Source organism: Alexandromys fortis, unplaced genomic scaffold, assembly GCF_014885135.2.
Source record: "Alexandromys fortis isolate MF-2015 unplaced genomic scaffold, M_Fortis_MF-2015_v1.1 scaffold_142, whole genome shotgun sequence".
Taxonomy (NCBI): domain Eukaryota; kingdom Metazoa; phylum Chordata; class Mammalia; order Rodentia; family Cricetidae; genus Alexandromys; species Alexandromys fortis.
Genome location: NW_026068057.1, coordinates 64,969 through 84,862, shown reverse-complemented (window position 1 = coordinate 84,862; position 19,894 = coordinate 64,969). Strand labels below are relative to the sequence as shown.

Genomic DNA, 19,894 nt, shown 5'->3' with positions numbered 1-19,894 from the left:
TGAACCTTCATAGGTACATCTTTCTTTAGGTTGGGAAAGTTTTCTTCTATAATTTTATTAAATATATTTTCTGGGCCGTTGAGTTGCACCTCTTCTCCTTCTTCTACTCCAATTATTCTTAGGTTTGGTCTTTTTATTGTGTCCCATATTTCCTGAATGTTTTGTGATGAGAATTTGTTGGTTTTGCTGTTTTCTTTGATCAGTGTGTTTATTTTCTCTATGGTATCTTCAGTATCTGATATTCTTTCTTCTATCTCTTGTATTCTGTTGGTAGTACTTGTCTCTGTAGTTCCTGTTCGTTTACCCAGATTTTCCATCTCCAATCTTCCCTCGGTTTGTGTTTTCTTCATTACTTCCATTTCATTCTTCAAGTCTTGAACTGCTTCCCGTACCTGTCTGATTGCTTTTTCATGTTTCTCTTGATTTTCTTGGGTATCTTTAAGCGATTTATTCATTTCCTCTACCTTTTTGTTTGTAATCTCTAATTGTTTATGGCAGTTTTTCACCTCCTGCTTAAGGTCTTCTATTATTTTCATATAATTCACTTTTGAGTCGATTTCTTCTAATTCTTCTGGAGTAGGGTGTACAATTCTTCTTATTTCGGGATCCCTTGATTCTGGTGAAGTCATGTTGCCTTTCAGGTTGTTGGAGGAAGTCTTGCATTGGCGCCTTCCCATCTCCTCCTTCAAATGGAGCCAGGAGAGGCCTGGTGTCTTGGTCCAGTCTTTGCTGTGAATGAGTCTCTGGGTGTATCTTTTCAGTGTAGAAGCAGGGACCGTCCCGTTGAGCTGGAACTCCTCAGCACCCAAACCTGGACTACCGTCCAGATGGAACTCCTCAGGACCGCTCTGGGTGGGTTGTGGATGCAAGCCTGATGTCTCTCCTGGTGCGGGGTTCGGATCTCCTTGCTGCTTGGGTGACTTGTAATCAAAGGACCTACCTAGCTTGCTGCAGGCAGGCTAGCGGGGACAAAGGAGCTAGCACCCTCCCGTTTGCCCTGCCTATTCGGATTCGGTCCTCGAGCCGAACAGGCTGGGCTGGGAGATGTTATGTGGTCAAAGAGGGAAGGGAGTCAGACGTTGGCGGGGAGGGTTGTGGATGCAAGCTGGGTGGATAGGAAGAGAGAGGAAGTATCGGGCAGAGTAGCCCCTGAGGATTACCAGGAAGTGTAGGAGGGGTGTCTGAGTTCCCTGTCCTGGGCTGTTGCCAAGGTCAGAAACTCACTCACCCCAGTGATGTCTCTCCTGGTGCCTGGACTGGGTCTCCTTGCTGCTTGCCTATCTCGTAAACAAAGGACCTACCTAGCTCGCTGCAGGCAGGCTAGTGGGGACAAAGGAGCTAGTGCCCTCCCGTTTGCCCTGCCGATTCGGATTCGGTCCTAGAGCCCGAACAGGCTGGGCTGGGAGATGTTATGTGGTCAAAGAGGGAAAGGAGTCAGACGGAGGGGGCAAAGGTTCTTCTATATTGTTAATTTTCTTGAAGAACCAACTGTTTTATATTGATTTTTTGAACTGTCCTTTTGTTTCAATTTTATTTAATTCAGCCCTCATTTTGATTATTTCTTGCTGTTTTATCCTCTTGAGTGTGCTTTTTTTATTTTATAGTTTTCAGATGTGCTGTCAAGTTGCTAGTATAAAATTTCTCTATTTTTTTTTATCGAGGCACTTACTGTTATGAACTCTTCGTTTGCAATGCTTTCATGTATTTCATAATTTTGGGTATGTTTTGTATTCATTTTCATGAAAATCTAGGAAGTATTTAATTTCTTTTTTCATTTCTGCCTTGACCCAGTAACCATTCAATGCAGTGTGGTTTAGTTTCCATGAACCTATAAGTTTTATCTTGTTTCTGTTCTTGCTATATTTACCTTTAATCCATGATAGGATATATATAGTTATTTCACTTTACTTCTATTTGTTGAAATTTTCTTTTTTTTTTTTTCTGAGTAGGTGGTCAATTTTTGGGAAAGTTTCATGAGGAACTAGGAAGAAGACATTTTCTTTTGTGTGTTGGTGAAATGTTCTGGAATTATATTACGTACATTTTGTTTATAATGCCTGTTATGTCCAGTATTATCTCTTCAAGTTTTGTCAGGATGACCTGTCCATTGGTGGGAGTGGAATATGTAAGTCCTCTACTCTTAGTGTGTAAAGGTCATTATGTGATTTCAGCTGCAGTAGTACCCCTTTTACAAAAATGAGTGTCATTGTGTTTGCAGAATAGATATCAAGAATTGAAATATCATCTTGGGAGATTATGTTTCCTATGATAAGTATGTAGTGTCCTTCTCAATTTTTTGATTAATGTTGGTTTGAAGTCTATGTTGTTAGATATTAAAATGGCCACAGCAGCTTGCTTCTTAGGACCATTTGGTTGAAATATCTTTTTCCAACCCTTGACCATTGATGCTGAGTTGTGCTTTTTGTATGCAGGAAAAGAATGGAACCTGACTTTGAGTCCATTCTCATCATCTGTGTCTTTTTACTACGGAATTGAGTCTTTTGATACTGAGAGATATCAATAGCTTTCCTTGATTGTTTCTGATCAAATTCCTAAAATTTCATTTCCAGATTTCCATCCATTTGTGTTTTCTTTTTATGCTATTTTCATTTTCATCTCTTGAGCAGTTTTGTTTTTTCCTCTGTTTGTTTGTGTGTTCTTGAATTCCTTAAGGTATATATTCATTCCCTCCAATCGTTTGTGTTTTCTTGGATTTCTTTAAAGGATTTACCAATTTCTTCCTTAAGGACCTATATTATTTTCATACAGGTGGTTATAAGATAAGTTTCTTGAGCTTCAGCTATGTTGAAATAATAAGAGTCTCTAATGGTAAGATAACCACATTTTAGTGGAGCCATGATTATTAATTATATTTTACAATTGCATCTATGTCTCTGATTTGGGAGTTATTATACGTCTAGGCTCTGGTTTCTGTATTTATCTTTGTTGGATTTGTGATTTGTTTCTTGCTTTGTGTTTCCTCAGAAGAGTTTTAGAGAGTGTGATGGCTGTGTTTTGCTTATTATCCTGTCCTATACAGCTGGTATGTTCACAGGAACCTTAGCTTAGCGGGGGGTTCCTTCTGGAACGGAAGATTAGAAAAAGAAAGCAAGGTGTGTGGGAATGGGGAGAAAAGGGGAAGATCTGTGGGAACACAAGTGATAGGAGTTGAGGAAGGACAAAAAAGGCTGTCACAGGTGTTTTTATTATTATTATTATTATTTAAAAATTTCCACTTCCTCCCCTTTTCCCAATTCCCTCCCCTTCCCCACTACCCCTCCTCTTCCCTCTCCAGTCCAAAGAGCAGTCAGTGTTCCCTGCCTTGTGGGAAGTCCAAGGTCCTCCCCACTCCACCCAGGTCTAGGAAGGTGAGCATCCAAACAGACTAGGCTCCCACAAAGTTCGTCCATGCAGTAGAATCAAAACCTAGTGCTACTGTCATTGGCTTCTCAGTCAGCCCCCACCATCAGCCACCTTCAGAGAGTCTGGTTTGATCACATGCTCTATCAGTTCCAATCCAGCTGGTCTTGGTGAGCTCCCATTAGAACAGTCCCACTATCTCAGTGGGTGGACGCACCCCTTGCGGTCCTCACTTCCTTGCCCATGATCTCCCTCCTTCTGTTCCTTATTTGGACCTTGGGAGCTCAGTCCAGTGCTCCAATGTGGGTCTCTGTCTCTATCTCCATCCATTGCCAGATGAAGGTTTTATGGTAATATTCAAGATAATCACCAGTCTGACTATGGGACAAGACAAGTTCAGGCACCCTCTCCTCCATTGCTCAGGGTCCAAGCTGGAGATATCTCCGAGGACACCTGGGAACCCCTCTAGAGTCAAGTCTCTTGCCAACCCTAAAATGGCTTAATTAAGATATATACTTTCCTACTCCCATATCCACCCTTCCTCCATCTCAACCATTACATTCCCCCAGGGTCTCTCCATCCTCCCGATCTGCCTTCTCTCTCTCCATTTCCCTTTACCTCCACCCCACCCCACCCACTTGCCCCCAACCCCTGCCTGACAATCCAGTCCATTTCCAATATCCAGGAAGATAACTATATGTTTTTCTTTGGGTTCACCTTCTTATTTAGCTTCTCTAGGATCACGAATTATAGGCTCAATGTCCCTTATTTATGACTAGTATCCACTTATGAGTGAGTACAAACCATATTCATCTTTTTGGATCTAGGTTATCTCACTCAGTAAAGTGTTTTCTATTTCCATCCATTTGCACGCAAAATTCAAGATGTCATTTTTTTTTACCGCTGAGTAAAACTCTAAAGTGTATATGTACCACACCTTCTTTATCTTTCTTCTGTTGAGGTCATCTAGGTTGTTTACACGTTCTGGATATTACAAATAGTGCTGCTATGAACATAGTTGAACAAATGCTTTTGTAGTATGATTGGGCATCTCTTGGGTATATTCCCAAGAGTGGAATAGCTGGTTCCTGAAGTAGGCTGACTACAGTTTCCTGAGAAACTGCCACACTGATTTCCAAAGTGGTTGCACAAATTTGCATTCCCGCCAACAATGAGTGAGTGTTTCCCTTACTCCACATCCTCTCCAGCATAGGCTATCGTTGATGTTTTTGATTTTAGCTATTCTGACAGGTGTAAGATGATACCTCAAAGTTGTTTTGATTTGCATTTCCCTGATCATGGTTGAGCATGACCTTAAGTGTCTTTTGGCCATTTGAACTTCTTCTGTTGAGAATTCTCTGTTTAGTTCAGTACCCCATTTTTTAATTGGGTTAATTACAGTTTTAAAGTCTAGTTTCTTGAGTTCTTTATATATTTTACAAATCAGACCTTTATCTGATGTGGGGTTGGTGAAGATCTTCTCCCAATCATTAGGTTGCCTTTTTGTCTTAAGGACAGTGTCCTTTGCTTTACAGAAGCTTCTCAGTTTCAGGAGGTCCCATTTATTCATTGTTGCTCTTATTGTCTGTGCTACTGGGGTTCTATGTAGAAAGTGGTCTCCTGTGCTCATGTGTTGCAGTCTACTTCCCACTTTCTCTTCTATCAGGTTCAGTGTGGTCAGATTAATATTGAGGTGTTTAATCCATGTGGACTTGAGTTTTGTGCATGGTGGTAGATATAGATCTATTTTTATTCTTCTACAGGTTGGCATCCAGTTATGCTAGCACCATTTGTTAAAGATGCTTTCTTTCTTCCTTTGTATAATTTTAGCTCCCTTGTCAAAAATCAGGTGTTCATAGGTTAGTGGCTTAATATCTGGGTCTTTGATTCAATTCCATTGGTCAACATCTCTGTTTTTGTGCCAATACCAAGCTGTTGTCATTACTGTAGCGGTGTAATAGAGTTTGAAGTCAGGGATGGTAATGCCTCCGGAAGTACTTTTATTGTATAGGATTGTTTTAGCTATCTTGGGTTTTTTGTTTTTCCATATAAAGTTGATTATTGTTCTCTCAAGGTCTGTGAAGAATTTTGTTGGGATTTTGATGGGGATTGCATTGAATCTATATATATTTCTTTCGGTAGAATTGGCATTTTTACTATGTTGATCCTCCCAATCTAAGAGCATGGGAGATCCTTCCATTTTCTGGTATCCTCTTCAATTTCTTTCTTCAAACACTTAAAGTTCTTGTCAAATAGATCTTTCCCTTCCTTAGTTAGAGTTACCCCAAGATACTTTATGTCATTTGTGGCTATTGCAAAAGGGGATGTTTCTCTGATTTCTTTCTCTGCTTCTTTGTTCTTAGTATATAAGAGGGCAACTGAGTTTTTGGAGTTGATCTTGTATCCTTCCACATTACTAAAGGTGTAGAAGTTCTTTGGTAGAGTTTTTGGGGTTGATCATGTACACTATCATATCATCTGCAAATAACGAAAGTTTGACTTCTCCCTTTCCAATTCGAATCCCCTTTATCTCCTTATGCTGTCTTATTGCTTTGCTAGAACTTCAAGCACTATATTGAAGAGGTATGGAGAGAGTGGACAGCCTTGTCTTGTTCCTGATTTTAGTGGGATGGCTTTGAGTTTCCCTGTGTTTAATTTAATGTCAGCTGTTGGTTTGCTGTATATTGCTTTTATTATATTTAGGAATGAACCTTGTATCCCTAATCTCTCCAAGACCTTTATCATAAAGCGGTGTTGAATTTTGTCAAATGTTTTTTCAGCATCTAATGAAATGATTATATGTTTTTTTTTCCTTCAATTTATTTATACAGTGGATTACATTGATTGAACCAGCCCTGTCTCCCTGGGATGAAGCCTATGTGACCATAAGGGATAATTTTTTGGATCTGTTCTTGGATTCAATTTTCCATTATTTAATTAAGAATTTTTGCATCAATGTTCATGAGTGAGATTGGTCTGTAATTCTCTTCCTTGGTTAAGTCTTTTTGTGGTTTTGATATCAGGGTGACTGTAGCTTCATAAAAGGTGTTTGGCAATGACTCTTCTGTTTCTATTTTGTGAAAAACATTAAGGAGTATAGGTATTAGCTCCTCTTGGAAGTTCTGGTAGAATTCTGCATTAAAACCATCTGTTCCAGGTCTTTTTTTGGTAGGGAGATTTCTGATGACAGCTTCTAATTCCTCGTGACTTACATGTCTATTTAAACTGTTCACCTGGTCTTGATTTAATTTTAATATGGTGCTTATCTAAAAAAGTGTCCATTTCTTTTACATTTTCCAATTTTGTGGCATACAGGCTTTTGTATTAAGATCTAATGAATCTCTGAATTTCCTCTGTGTCTGTGGTTATGTTCCCCTTTTCATTTCTGATCTTGTTAATTTGTGTGTTCTCTCTGCCATTTGATTAGTTTGGACAGGGGTTTGTCAATCTTGTTGATTTTCTCCAGGAACCAGCTTTTTGTTTCATTGATTCTTTGGATTGTTTTCTGTGTTTCTATTTTGTTGATTTCAGCCCTCAGTTTGATTATTTCCAGTCTTTTATTCCTCCTGGATGAATCTGCCTCTTTTTTTTTTCTACAGCTTTCAGGTGTACTCTTAAGTCTCTATTGTGTGCTTTCTTCATTTACTTTATGTGGGCACTTAGTACAATGAATTTTCCTCTTAGAACTGCTTTCATAGTGTCGCATAGGTTTGGATATGATTTGTCTTTATTTTCATTGAATTCTAAAGGAAGACTAATTTCTTTCTTTATTTCTTCCTTGATCCCGGTGTGGTTCAGTAGTTGACTGTTCAGTTTCCATGAGTTTCTAGGCTTTCTGGCGTTAGAATTGTTGTTGAATTCTAACTTTATTCCATGGTGATCTGATAATACAAAGGTGGTTACTACAATTTCTTTGTATCTATGGATGTTTGCTTTGTTACCAATTATGTGATCAATTCTTGAGAATGTTTTATGAGATGCTGAGAAGAAGGTATATTCTTTGGAAAATATTCTATAGATGTCTGTTAAGTCCATTTGGTTCATTACATCTGATAGTTCTCTTATTTCTCTGTTAAGTTTCTATCTGGTTGACCTGTTCATTGGTGAGACCGGAGGGTTGAAGTCTTCTACTACTAGAGTGTGGGGTTTGATGTATGCTTTGAGTTCTAGTAATGTTTCTTTTACATAGGTGGGTGTTTTATATTAGGGGCATAGATATTCTAAATTGAGACTTCCTCCTGATTAATTGTTCCTGTTATGAGTATAAAGTGTCCATCTCCACCTCTTCTGATTGATTTTAGTTTAAAATCAACTTTGTTAGATATTAATATAGCCACACCTGCTTGTTTCTTTGGTCCATTTGATTGAAAACCCTTTTCCCAACCCTTTACTCTGAGGTAGTGTCTGTTTTTGCTTTTGAGGTGTGTTTCTTTTAAACAGCAGAATATTGGATCCTGATTTCATATCCATTCTCTTAACCTGTGCCTCTTTATACATGAATTGAATCCATTGATATTAAGTGATATTAATGACCAATGGTTGTAAACTCTGGTTATTTTTTCTGGTGTTAGAATTTGTGTGTTTCCCTTCTTTGAGTTGTGCTGGTGGAGGATTGTCAGATGTTTGTATTATTATGGGTGTTGTTGGCTTCCATTGTTTGTGGTTTTCTTTCTAGTATTTACTATAAGGCTGGGTTTGTGGCTATGTATTGTTTATATCTATTTTTGTCCTGGAATATCTTGTTTTCTCCATTGATGGTGAATGCAAGCTTTGCTGGGTATAGTAGTCTGGACTTGCATCCATGGTCTCTTAGTGTCTGCAGCACATCTATCCAAAACCTTCTCGCTTTCATGGTTTCCATAGAGTAGTCAGGTGTAATTCTGATAGGTTTGCCTTTATATGTTACTTGACTTTTTTCCCTTGAAGCTCTTAATATTTGTTCTTTATTCTGTATGTTTTGTGTTTTGATTATTATATGGCGAAGGGATGTTTTCTTTCTTTCTTTTTTTTTTTTTTTTGATCCCGTCTATTTGTTGTTCTATATGCTTCTTGAACCTTCATAGGAATATCTTTCTTTAGGTTGGGAAAGTTTTCTTCTATAATTTTGTTGAATATATTTTCTGGGCCACTGAGCTGTAATTCTTCTTCTTCTACCCCTATTATTCTTAGATTTGGTCTTTTCATGGTGTTCTAGATTTCCTAGATGTTTTGCGTTAAGATTTTGTTGGATTTGTTTTGTTCTTTAATCAGTGAGTTTATTTCCTCTATAGTATTTTCAGTGTCTGAGATTCTTTCTTCTATCTCTTGTATTCTGTTGGTAATACTTGTCTCTGTAGTTCCTGTTCGTTTACCCAGATTTTCCATATTCAGCCTTTCCTGGGTTTGTGTTTTTTTCATTACCTCCATTTCATTTTTCAAGTCTTGAACTGTTTCCCTTACCTGTTTGATTGCTTTTTCTTTTCTTTTTTTTTCTTGTTTTTCTTGGGTATCTTTGAGAGATTTATTCATTTCCTCTACACTTTTGTTTGTTATCATTGTTATTCATTTCTTTACAGCAGTTTTTCCACATCCTGTTTAAGGTCCTCTATTATTTTCATAATGTTCCATTTAATGTCGATTTCTTCTATTTCTTTTGGATCAGGGTGTTCAATTCTTCCTGTTTCATGATCCCTGGATTCTGGTGATGTCATGTTGCCTTTCAGGTTGTTGGAGGAATTCTTGTATTGGTGCCTGCCCATCTCTTCCTTCAAATGGAGCCAGGAGAGTCTTGGTATCTTGTTCCAATCTTTGCTGTGACTGACTCTCTGGGTGGATCTCCTCAGTGCAGGAGCAGGAACAGTTCCCGTCTGGATGGAACTCCTCAGCACAGAAAATGAGTCTCCTGGTAGTCAAAGGATACAGTATAATCTATTAGTACTTAATTTCAGTCTTCTCCTGTGACCTCAACAGCACAATCAGAAGTACAGAAGAGAAACAAATATCACATAGCATTGTGCAATTAATTGAGGACTGAATCTCATAACTAGATTCTCAATTTCTTATTTTGTGTACTAAAAATAATATGTACATGAATTCCTGTTGTAACTAGCAAAAGTATAACAAAGAGAAGAGTATACTTACTTTATCTCTACGATGAATCAGGAGAGCCTCATTTTCCTTCTGTAACTTTAAAAGCTTTGAATTCTTCTCTATAAATATGTTTCTAAAAATAATGATGAAGATTAGGAATACATAGAACATTAAATACTCCAGTAACTTAAAAAAAAATCCTGCCTGTCTTCACTGGCATCTATATGTTTAGGAGCTGTTAAGACAATACTAACACAAGAAAGCTTCAGAACACACATGCTTGGTCCATTTAAGTAAATGTTTTAGGTAAGAATGAAGGAAGAACTTGTAACTCTAAGTTTATGTGATTGAAATTTCCTTATGGAATAATTTATGTAGCCTGAAATCACTAAAGTCTTGTTTAAACTGTGCTTTCATTAGGTCTGTTTAAGCCTGTACTTTGATTTGATCTGTAAATCATTCAATTGTTGTCATTCTTAGATTCAACAGGGAAATGTGGGCCCCCTCCACCTATTGACAATGGGGACATCACCTCCTTCCCTTTACGAATATATGAACCATCATCGTCAGTTGAATATCAGTGCCAGTCCTTGTACCAACTGCAGGGCAACAAGAAAATAACATGTAGCAATGGAGAGTGGTCTGAGCCACCAAAATGTTTACGTAAGTACCTCTTTCTCATAGATCATAGGAGATTCAGTTTCTTGATATGTATATTTTTCTGTTAATAAAGAACATTCCCAGATTAAAAGCAGTCTGTTGCTTAGTGCTTCACTGCCAAATATCAACATGTGAGGGAAACAAGATTAATGGATTCTTTTTATATAAAAATAGCTGACAAATATAATTATGCAACTTATTCTTTATTATTGTGTTTTCACTCACATGTATTGATGTCCATAAAACTTGGTGCCAGCATGATATTTCCATACCAATTGCCTCGGTTGATGTTCAGTTGTTTTGAAAAGACCCCATGACCCTAGCAAATCTTGTAAAAGAAAGCATTTAAGCAGGGATTGCTTACAGTGTCAGAGGTTAGTTCATTATCATGATGTGGGGGGAGCACGGCAGCACATAAGCAGACTTTGTGTTGGGGAAATAGCTGAGAGTTCTCTGACTCTAAAGTCAGCAGGATGCTATAGACAACCCAGAGACACATTTCTAACAAGGCTACACCTTCTCCACCAAAGCCATAGCCCAGTCCTACTCAAGTGGTACCACTTCCTGATAAATAAGCAACATATAAATAAGTGGAGGCGGCTGTAGTTAGGGTTTCTATTGCTGTGATGAGACAACATTATCAAAAACAAGTTGGGTAGTAAAGAGTTTTATTTGTCTTTTGCTTCTATATTTCTACTTATTATCAAAGGAAGTGAGCAGAGGAAATCAAACAGAACAGGATCCTGGAGGCAGGAGCTGATGTAGAGGCCATGGAGGGGTGCTGCTTACTGGCTTACTTTTTACGGCTTGTTAAGCCTGCCTTTTTATAGACTCTAGGACTGCCAGGACTGCCATGGACTGGTCCCTTCCACACTGATCACTAACTGAGAAAAAGCCTTACAGCTGGATGTTATGGAGGCATTTCCTCAATTGAAATTCCTTCCTCTCTGATGACTCCAGCTTGTGTCAAGTATCTGTTTGACACAGAAAACCATTCAATACAGGGGCCACTCTTCTACATATACCACACCTGTATAGACCTTGCAGTTATTAAGTCCATGTGCCTCATAGAAGCTCCCCTTCCCTATGATAAATGATCTAACTTCTACTAATCACTGTCAGGCAGTCTAGAGGAATTTTAGTTTTTCTTCCATTGTGTGAGAAAGAACATGAAGGACTTGTATTCTTGTGTTTTGCTCACTTCACTTAAAGTCCTTCAATTCCCTTTTCTAACTAAAATAATAAAAAATTATTGATAATGTCCAAACCATATTTGACATACAAATATACTATGTTATCTTTATAACTTCATCAATTGGTGGGGACCCAGACAGTTATCCCATCATAGTTGACATAGCAATGTGCAATAAACATATAAATACAAGTTGAGTAGGTTGGTTACTTTTCTTCTGGGTTCATATCAAAAGAGGGATACCACAACAGTATATGGAATCTCATATTATTGTCTGTAGTAACTACTCAAACTCATATTCCCATTAGTAGATTTCAAGTTTCTTTTGTTCCATTTGTATTTTTGAGATAGGAAACAACTATAAAACCCTGACAACAATTAATTCAACATTTTCTCCAATTCTATAGGCTATCACTGCTTTATTATATTGATTATGTTCTCTGCTATATACAAGCATTTCATTGTGATAACCTCCATTTATGAAGGTTTGTTTTTTGCCTTGTGATTTGGGATCCCATCTAAATATTAAGTGTCCAAACCCAATGAGGAGTTTTTCTGTTGGTTTCCTTGTAGTTTACCATCTTGTTCTTACATTTATGTCTTTAATCAACTTTGGGTTGATTTTTGCCTAGAAGGAGATATAGGATTCAATTTTTAATTCTCTCCATATGGATATTGATTATTCTTGTATCATTTATTGAATATACTATCAGTTTTCCAACATATGTTGGAAACTGTTCAATTTTTCAAATCTCTTTTCTCATTCACTTGATTGTTGATCCCAGTGTCATATTGTTCTGGCTATTGAGGGGTTCCTGGTGTATATTGAAATAAGGTATTATGATATCTTCTGGATTTTTCTTTTCTTTCAAGTTTTAGTTGTCTACACATTTTATTGTACATCCATTGAAGTTTTGGGGTCCCCCATCCATTTGTATGAAAATGGTATTGGTGTTTCAATGGTGTTTCATGGAGTATAATAATTGGCAATTGAATTATGTACATTTTAATATTAATACTGATATTGATTTTTCTAAAAATTTAACATACAAGATTTTTCCATTTTGTCTTTTATGGTTTTTTCACCAGTTAACCAATAGTCATGGATAAATTCTTGCACTTCAGTTGTTAAGTTCATTGCTAGATTAAGTTTTTGGTGTTAATGATAATGAAATTCCTTTCATTGTTAATTTGCAGAAAAAAATGGTCTATAGAAAGAAACTGATTTTCATATAATAACAATGAATATTGACAATTCTGTATACTGAACAATGAATGAACTACCTAATCAGTTTTGTTTTCAATTTTCATATTTTGGTTAAGTCTTTAAGATTTACCTTGTATAGAAATATATAATGCTCAAGTAAGAATGATTTGACTTTTAATTCAGTAATTGTATATTTTATCTTCTTTATTATAATAATTCAAATTCTGATACTGTAGCAAAAATGATTAGAGAGAATGGATGTCTTTTTATTGCTGATAACATAGTAAATTTAAATTAATTAAAAATAGTTTTTTAATACAATATATCCTTATTATAGTTTCCTCTCCCTCTACTCCTAGTTCTTTTCCATAACACCTCCCCTCAATATCTACTCCCTTTCTGTCTGTTAGAAAAGAATAAGCTTCTAAGAGATCAAAACCAAACATGACAAATTGAAATATAAGATGAAGTGAACATTTTCATGGATGTTGGACATGGCAACCCAACAGGAAATGAAATCCCAAGAGCAGGCAAAAGAGTCAGAGATCTGCTCATTCTAATACTCAGAAGTCTCATAAAAATACTAAGCTAATAGCTATAACATATGTGCATAGGAACTGGTTTAGAGCCGTATAGGCGCTGTGTTTGCTGCTTTAGTCTTTGTGAGCTCACATAAGCCTTGCTTAGTTGATTCTCAGGATCTTGTTTTCCTGTTGTCCTCCATCCCCTCTGATTCTTACAATCTTTCCAACTCCTTTTCTGTGCAGTTACTTCAGCTCTCAGATGAAGGATTTGATGGAGATCTTCAGTTTAATCTCTCTCTCTCTCTCTCTCTCTCTCTCTCTCTCTCTCTCTCCATATTGTACAGCTATTGGTGTCTGCATCTGTTCCTATCTGGTCCTGGAGGAAGCCACTCCAACAATGCATAGAGTCAATTTTCCACTGTACCTACCTTTTATGGCATTTGATGATTCTGCTGTACTCTCTTTTATATGCTTAAACTGTTCAGTCATTTTTAACCTTGTAGATATACCAAGTTTTCTCATATGCTTTCCTTTTTTATATTGAAATGATCTCTTAACTTGCCATTCATCCTATTAATGTAAGGCAGTACATTACTATATATATATATATACATTACTGTATATATATATATATATGTTGTATTATCTTTACTTTCCTATTAGGCAATAAAGTTCATTCTGGTGGACCTTTTCTAAGAATTCCTACAGAACAATTATTTATTTATTTAAAAAATATCTTTTCTCATTTCACATACTAATCCCATTTCCTACTACTTCCTCTCTTCCACACCCTCGAGGTTTCCCCCTACTCCCATTCCACTCCTCAGAGAGGGTAAAGAAATAGGTGACATAAAGAGTCACCTATTTCTAGCACATTGCTTTGAGGCAGGAACAAGTCCCTCCCCACTATATCTAGGCCGAGGAAGGTATCCCTCCAAAGAGAATGGGTTCCAAAAAGCCATACATCCAGCGTTGTCCCCACAGTCTTCCCCAGCCATACAACTTTCACCCACATTCAGAGGGCCTAGTTTGATCCTATACTGGTTTCTCCACTGTGAGGTAAGAATTGGTGGGCTCCTATTGGCACAGGTTGTCTGTCTTTGTGGATATCCCCATCTTGGTCTTGGCACTTCTGTTCTTATTGTTGCTCCTCCCTCTCTTCAATTGGACTTTGGGAGATCAGCTCACTGTCCTGATGTGGATCTCTATCACTTGCTGGGTAAAGGTTCTATGATAACGTTTAAGATAGTCATCAGTCTGACTATAAGGCAAGACCAGTTCTGGCACCCTACCCACAATTGCTTAGGGCCTTAGCTGGGGTCATCCTTGTGAATTCCTGGGAATTCCTTTAGTGCCAGATTTATTGATAGTTTTGGCTATCTTTTTTATTTATTTATTTTTTTGCATTGTCATAAAAGTATTTAGTATTGTTCTGTCAAGTTCTGTGAAGAATTTTGTGGGGATTTTTCTGGGGATTGCACTGAATATGTAAATTGATTTTGGTAGGATTTTCATATTTATTATAATGATCATACCTATCCAAGAGAATAGGAGATCTTACCATTTTCTGATACCTTCTTAAGTTTCTTTTTTCAAAGACTTAAAGTTCTTGTTGGACAGGTCTCTCATTTCTTTGGTTAGTGTTAAACCAAGACATTTTATGCTATTTGTGACTATTTTGAATGATGATGTTTTTCTTGATCTCCTTTTGTTGTTTAATTGCTCTAAATAAGACTTTTAGTATTATGTTTAACAGATATGGAGAGATTAGACATCACTGTCTTTCTCCTGATTTTAGTGAAATTACTTTGAGTTGCTTCTAATTTGATATTGTCTGTCAACTTGCTATATAATTTTTATTATGTTTAGAAATGTTCCTTAAATACCTTATCTTTTGAAGACATTTATCTTGAAGAGATGATCATATGTTTTTTTTTTTAAATTTCCTTTAATCTATATGGTGGATTGAATTGTTAGATTTTCATATATCAAAACCTACCTGAACTTCTAAGATGAAGCCAAATTGGTCATAGTGGAACATTTTTTTATGTGTTCTTGGATTCAGTTTTCCAGAATTTTATTGAGTATGTTTGCATCAATGATCATGATGAAGATTTTCTGCAATTCTATTTCTTGGTTGAGTCTTTGTGTGGTTTCAGTATCAGGGTAACTTTAGTCTCATAAAAAGAGTTTGGCAATGTTCCTTCTGTTTTTCCTATGTGGAAAACTTTGAGGAGTATAGAAATTAGCTCTTCTTTGAAGTTCTGATAGAATTATGCACTGAAATCATCCAACCCTGGGTGTTTGCTGTTGTTGGGAGGCTTTTGATGACTCCTTCTATTTTCTTACAAGCTATACATCTGTTTAAATTGTTCAGATGGTCTTGATTTAATTTTGGTATGTGGTACCTATATATAAAATTGTCTGTTGTTTTTAGTTTCCAATTTAGTGGAGGACAGGTTTCTGAAATATGACCTAGTGATTTTCTGATCCTTGGTGTCTGTTGTTGTATGACTCTTTTCATTTCCAATTTTGTTAATTTGGATATTCTATTTCTGCCATTTGATACGTTTGGGTAAGGGTTTATTTATCTTGTGGATATTCTCAAAGAACCAGGTCTTTGTTTAATTGATTCTTTTTATTGTTTTATTTGTTTCTATTTTATTAATTTCAGTTCTCAATTTGAATATTCTCTGTCATCTACTTATGGGTAAGTCTGCTTCTTTGTCTTTTTATTCTAGAGCTTTCAGATGTGCTGTTAAGTCTCTAGTATGAGATTTCTCCACTTTCTCTATGTAGGCACTTAGTGCTATGCACTTTCCTCTTAGCACTACTTTTGAAGAGTCATGTAGTTATGGGTATGTTGTGCATTCATTTTAGTTGAATTCTAGAAAGTCTTTAATTTCTTTCTTTACTTCCTCCTTGACCCAGGGGTGAATCAGTGGAGCATTGTTCGGTTTCCATGAGTGTGTAGGTTTTCTGCGATTAGTGTTGTCATTGAATTTTAACTTAAGTCTAGTGATCTGATAAAATAAAGGGTGTTATTTTAATTTTTTAGTATCTGTTTCTGTTTGCTTTGTTACCAAGTATGTGGTCAATTTTTGAGATGGTTCCATGAGATTCTGAGAAGAACGTATATTCTTTTGTGTTTGGGTGGCATGTTCTATAGATGTCTGTTAAGTCCATTTGAGTCATGACATCTGTTAGTTCTCTTTCTTATCTGTTAAATTTCTGTCTGGTTGAGCTGTCCATTGTGGAGAATGGGGTGTTGAAGTCTCCTTTTATTAGTGTGTAGAGTTTGATGTGTGAGTTAAGCTTTTGGGGCATAGATTTTTAGGATTGTGACCTCATTTTGATATATTTTTCCATGATGAGTTTGAAGTGTCATTCTCCATCTCTTCTGATTGAATTTAGTTTGAACTCTCTTTAGTTAGATATTAGGATAGCTACATCCGCTTGTTCCTTGGGTCCATTTTATTGGAAAATCTTTTCCCAACTCCTAACACTGAGGTAATGTCTGTCTTTGAGGTGTGTTTCTCATCTGCAGAAGAAGGATGTATCTTGTTTTCTTATTCATCCTGTCAGTCTGTGTCTTTGGGTGAATGGAGTCCATTGATATTAAGAGATATTAATGGCCAGTAATAGTTAATTCTTGTTATTTTTCAGAGATATTGTTTGAGTATTTCTCTTCTTTTTTTTTTTGGTGTGAGGCTGTCTGTTGTCTATGTTTTTGTGGATTCAACTAGCTTCTATGAATTGGAGTTTTCCCTGTAATACTTTCTATATGATTGGGCTTGTGGATAGGTATTTTTTAAATTCAGTTTTGTCATGAACTACCTTGTTGTCTCCATCAATGGTGATTGAAAGTTTTTCTGGGCATAATAGTCTGGGTTTTCATCCATGGCCTTTTAGTGTCTACAAGACACCTGTCCAGGACCTTCGGGTTTTCATGATTTACACTGATAATTAAGGTATGATTCTGACAGGTCTGCCTGTATATTTTACTTGGCCTTTTTCCTTTGTGGCTCTTAGTATTTTTCTTTGTCCTGTATGTTTAGTATTTTGATTATTACATGGACAGGGAACGTTTTTTTGTTCAATCTATTTGGTGTTCATCAGCTTTTTGTACCTTCATAGGCATCTTTAGGTTGGGAAAGTTTCCTTCTATGATTTTGTTGAATATGTTTTCTGTGCCTTTGAGCTGGAGTTCCTCTCCTTCTTCTATCCCTACTATTTTTAGGTCTTTTTGCCCTTCATTTCTTCATATTTCTTGTAGTTTTTTTGACACATCTTTCTGAACATATTTTCATGCACTACATCAATGGACACTTTTCTACTGGAGATGTATCTTGTGCTGCAGTGTAGGAGTTAATTTATTGAAGTACCTATGGATTATTTGTAATTAATACCTTTGGGCACAACATGAACCACCATTTCATTATAATTTCTGTGAATTATAATGAAACTGGGACACTCATTAGCTCAGATGAGGTGGTAGAGATAGCACAGGGTGCAGGGTGATTGTTGTCAAATTCCTACATTGTGTATGGTGGCTCACAAAAGATAGGTTTTCTCAGAAACTTTTATGGGCAAATTTGCTACTCTCAAGGGTTATTTTTCCTGGAAACCTCAGAAGAGAGTGATCAGTATGGTTTTCTTCTGACTAGACAGTGGCATGGGATCAGATGCTGCACTGGAGGGTGGTTCAGAGAATTTGGTAACCACTTTGTAGCACTTAGTCCAAGCCTTTTATTTTATTAATTTTTTTTTAATTAAAAATTTCCGCCTCCTCACTGCGTCCCTTTTCCCCCTTCCAACTCCCCATACCCCCACTCCCCCTCCCTTTCCAGTCCAAAGAGCAGTCAGGGTTCCCTGCCCTGTGGGAAGTCCAAGGTACCCCCCTCCATCCAGGTCTAGGAAGGTGAGCATCCAAACAGGCTAGGCTCCCACAAAGTCAGTACGTGCATTAGGATCAAAACCCAGTGCCATTGTCCTTGGCTTCTCAGCAGCCCTCATTGTCCACCATATTCAGAGAGTCTGGTTTTATCCCATGCTTTTTCAGTCCCAGTCCAGCTGGCCTTGGTGAACTCCCAATAGATCAGCCCCACCATCTCAGTGGGTGGGTGCCCCTCGCGATCTTGACTTCCTTGCTCATGTTCTCACTCCTTCTGTTCCTCATTTGGACCTTGGGAGCTCAGTCCATTGCTCCAATCTGGGTCTCTGTCTCTATCTCCATCCATCGCTAGATGAAGGTTCTATGGTGATATGCAAGATATTCATTAGTATGGCTATAGGATCGGGCCATTTCAAGCTCTCTCTCCTCAGCTGCCCGAGGACCTAGTTGGGGACATCTCTCTGGACCCCTGGGAACTCCTCTATAGTCAAGGCTCTTGCCAACCCTAAAATGGCTCCCTTAATTAAGATATATAAGTCCAAGCCTTTATAGTAGCGTGTGATTAGAGGCACTATAGGGCTGGATAGTAGCACTAAACAATTGGTTGGAGACAGCATAAACTTGAATATTAACTCCTTTTGCTTTCTAGAAATGTAAGGAAGGCCAGGGTCCCAGGTGTTGGTTGTAGGACCTGCTTTACAAGCAGGTTAGTCACTTATCCAGTGTGGTAATTTGGTAGGTATAATTTTAAAACTATGAAAATCAAATTTATAATACAATAGTAACTACTCATACTTATAGCTTTGTGATTGAATGATGAATATTATGATAGTAATTATGATTTGGTTTAGTAGGAGCAGTATTTTTCAGTATATTCATCTCACTGAATGTTAGGTCTGAATATCATTTACAGGTCAAAGTTCAAATTTTTTATTTGCCCAATACCTAAAGAAATACAAAAACATTGAATGTCCTGAATTCTTTCATTGACATTAGGAATCCTTTTTGTTGAAATCTAATTATCTCATTAAAAACATTGTTTTGACACCATTTTCTATCCAATATGAACTAAATTTATATGATAGTTTAATACAGGTTTTTAAAAACTTTGAGGAATTGGACTCGAAAACTAAGTATATATAAGTGTATGTATTAATAAACTTTTGGTAATTTTTCTTTCAGACCCATGTGTAATTTCAGAAGAGATCATGAAAAGACATAACATAACTTACAGATGGATAAGAGGCCAGAAGCTCTATTCCAAATCAGGAGACTATGTCAAATTTTCATGTATAAGTGGATATAAAGAGGCAAATGAATCACCTCCATTTCATACAATGTGCATTGATGGTCACATCAATTATCCAAGTTGCACAAAAAAAAGTTCTTGATTTAGTGGCTGAATGGATCTCTGTTTAGAAATAATCATGCATATTACTAATAGAGTTTCAATTTATGTTTGAAGTATTGTTTAACTCATTTCTTCTTATAAGTGTAAATTTGTATTGATATATAGTGATTAATTTGGAGCCTGAGAAATAACTGCCACAAATGCAAAACAGCTCATTAAAAGCTCCTATGTGCCTTAAAATTCAGAATGTGGTGTATTCTAGCAAAATAATCAATAGAAAAAATAGATGCAAGGACTTCAGTGTCTATTTCTACCCATAACTTTTCATAATCTCTCCAATCTTCTCAACACATTCTGATCAAATCTTCTGATTGATGGTGAAAAGAAAGCATATTATTTCATCTTTAAATTAGTATATATGTAATAATCAAACTGTCACATTTAACATTACTTATGAATATAAGTAATTGCTACATACTACTTTTGTATTAATAAACAAATCAAAGAAACATCTTGTGTATGAATTTTTGAACATGTTAATTTGACACATTGATATATTTAAGCAATTATACCTAGGAATTAAATTTTAACTGGGTATAGCATTCTGTCAGTGATATAAACCTATAAAAATTCTGTA

General features: G+C 36.6%; 1 protein-coding gene and 1 long non-coding RNA gene across 3 annotated transcripts in view; one reads left to right on the top strand and one right to left on the bottom strand.

Moving 5' to 3' along the window:
• Positions 1 to 19,894, top strand: part of LOC126487283 (complement factor H-related protein 1-like) — a 44,973-nt gene that overhangs the window by 19,951 nt on the left and 5,128 nt on the right. The window contains exons 2-3 of one of the 2 annotated variants that reach the window (XM_050119977.1): positions 9,910 to 10,092; positions 19,089 to 19,766. In XM_050119977.1, coding sequence (XP_049975934.1) covers positions 9,910 to 10,092; positions 19,089 to 19,297 — 392 coding nt within the window. In that variant the 3' untranslated portion in view covers positions 19,298 to 19,766. Of the gene's footprint in view, positions 1 to 9,909; positions 10,093 to 19,088; positions 19,767 to 19,894 lie in introns of those variants that run through there. The other variant, XM_050119978.1, reaches the window with a different exon arrangement.
• LOC126487286 (uncharacterized) overlaps positions 181 to 19,894 on the bottom strand; it is an 84,332-nt gene continuing 64,618 nt past the window's right edge. Inside the window, exons 4-5 of the long non-coding RNA XR_007588323.1 lie at positions 1,302 to 9,241; positions 181 to 940 (exon numbers count right to left, since the gene is read on the bottom strand). This is a non-coding gene — a long non-coding RNA (uncharacterized lncRNA). The remainder of the gene's footprint in view (positions 941 to 1,301; positions 9,242 to 19,894) is intronic.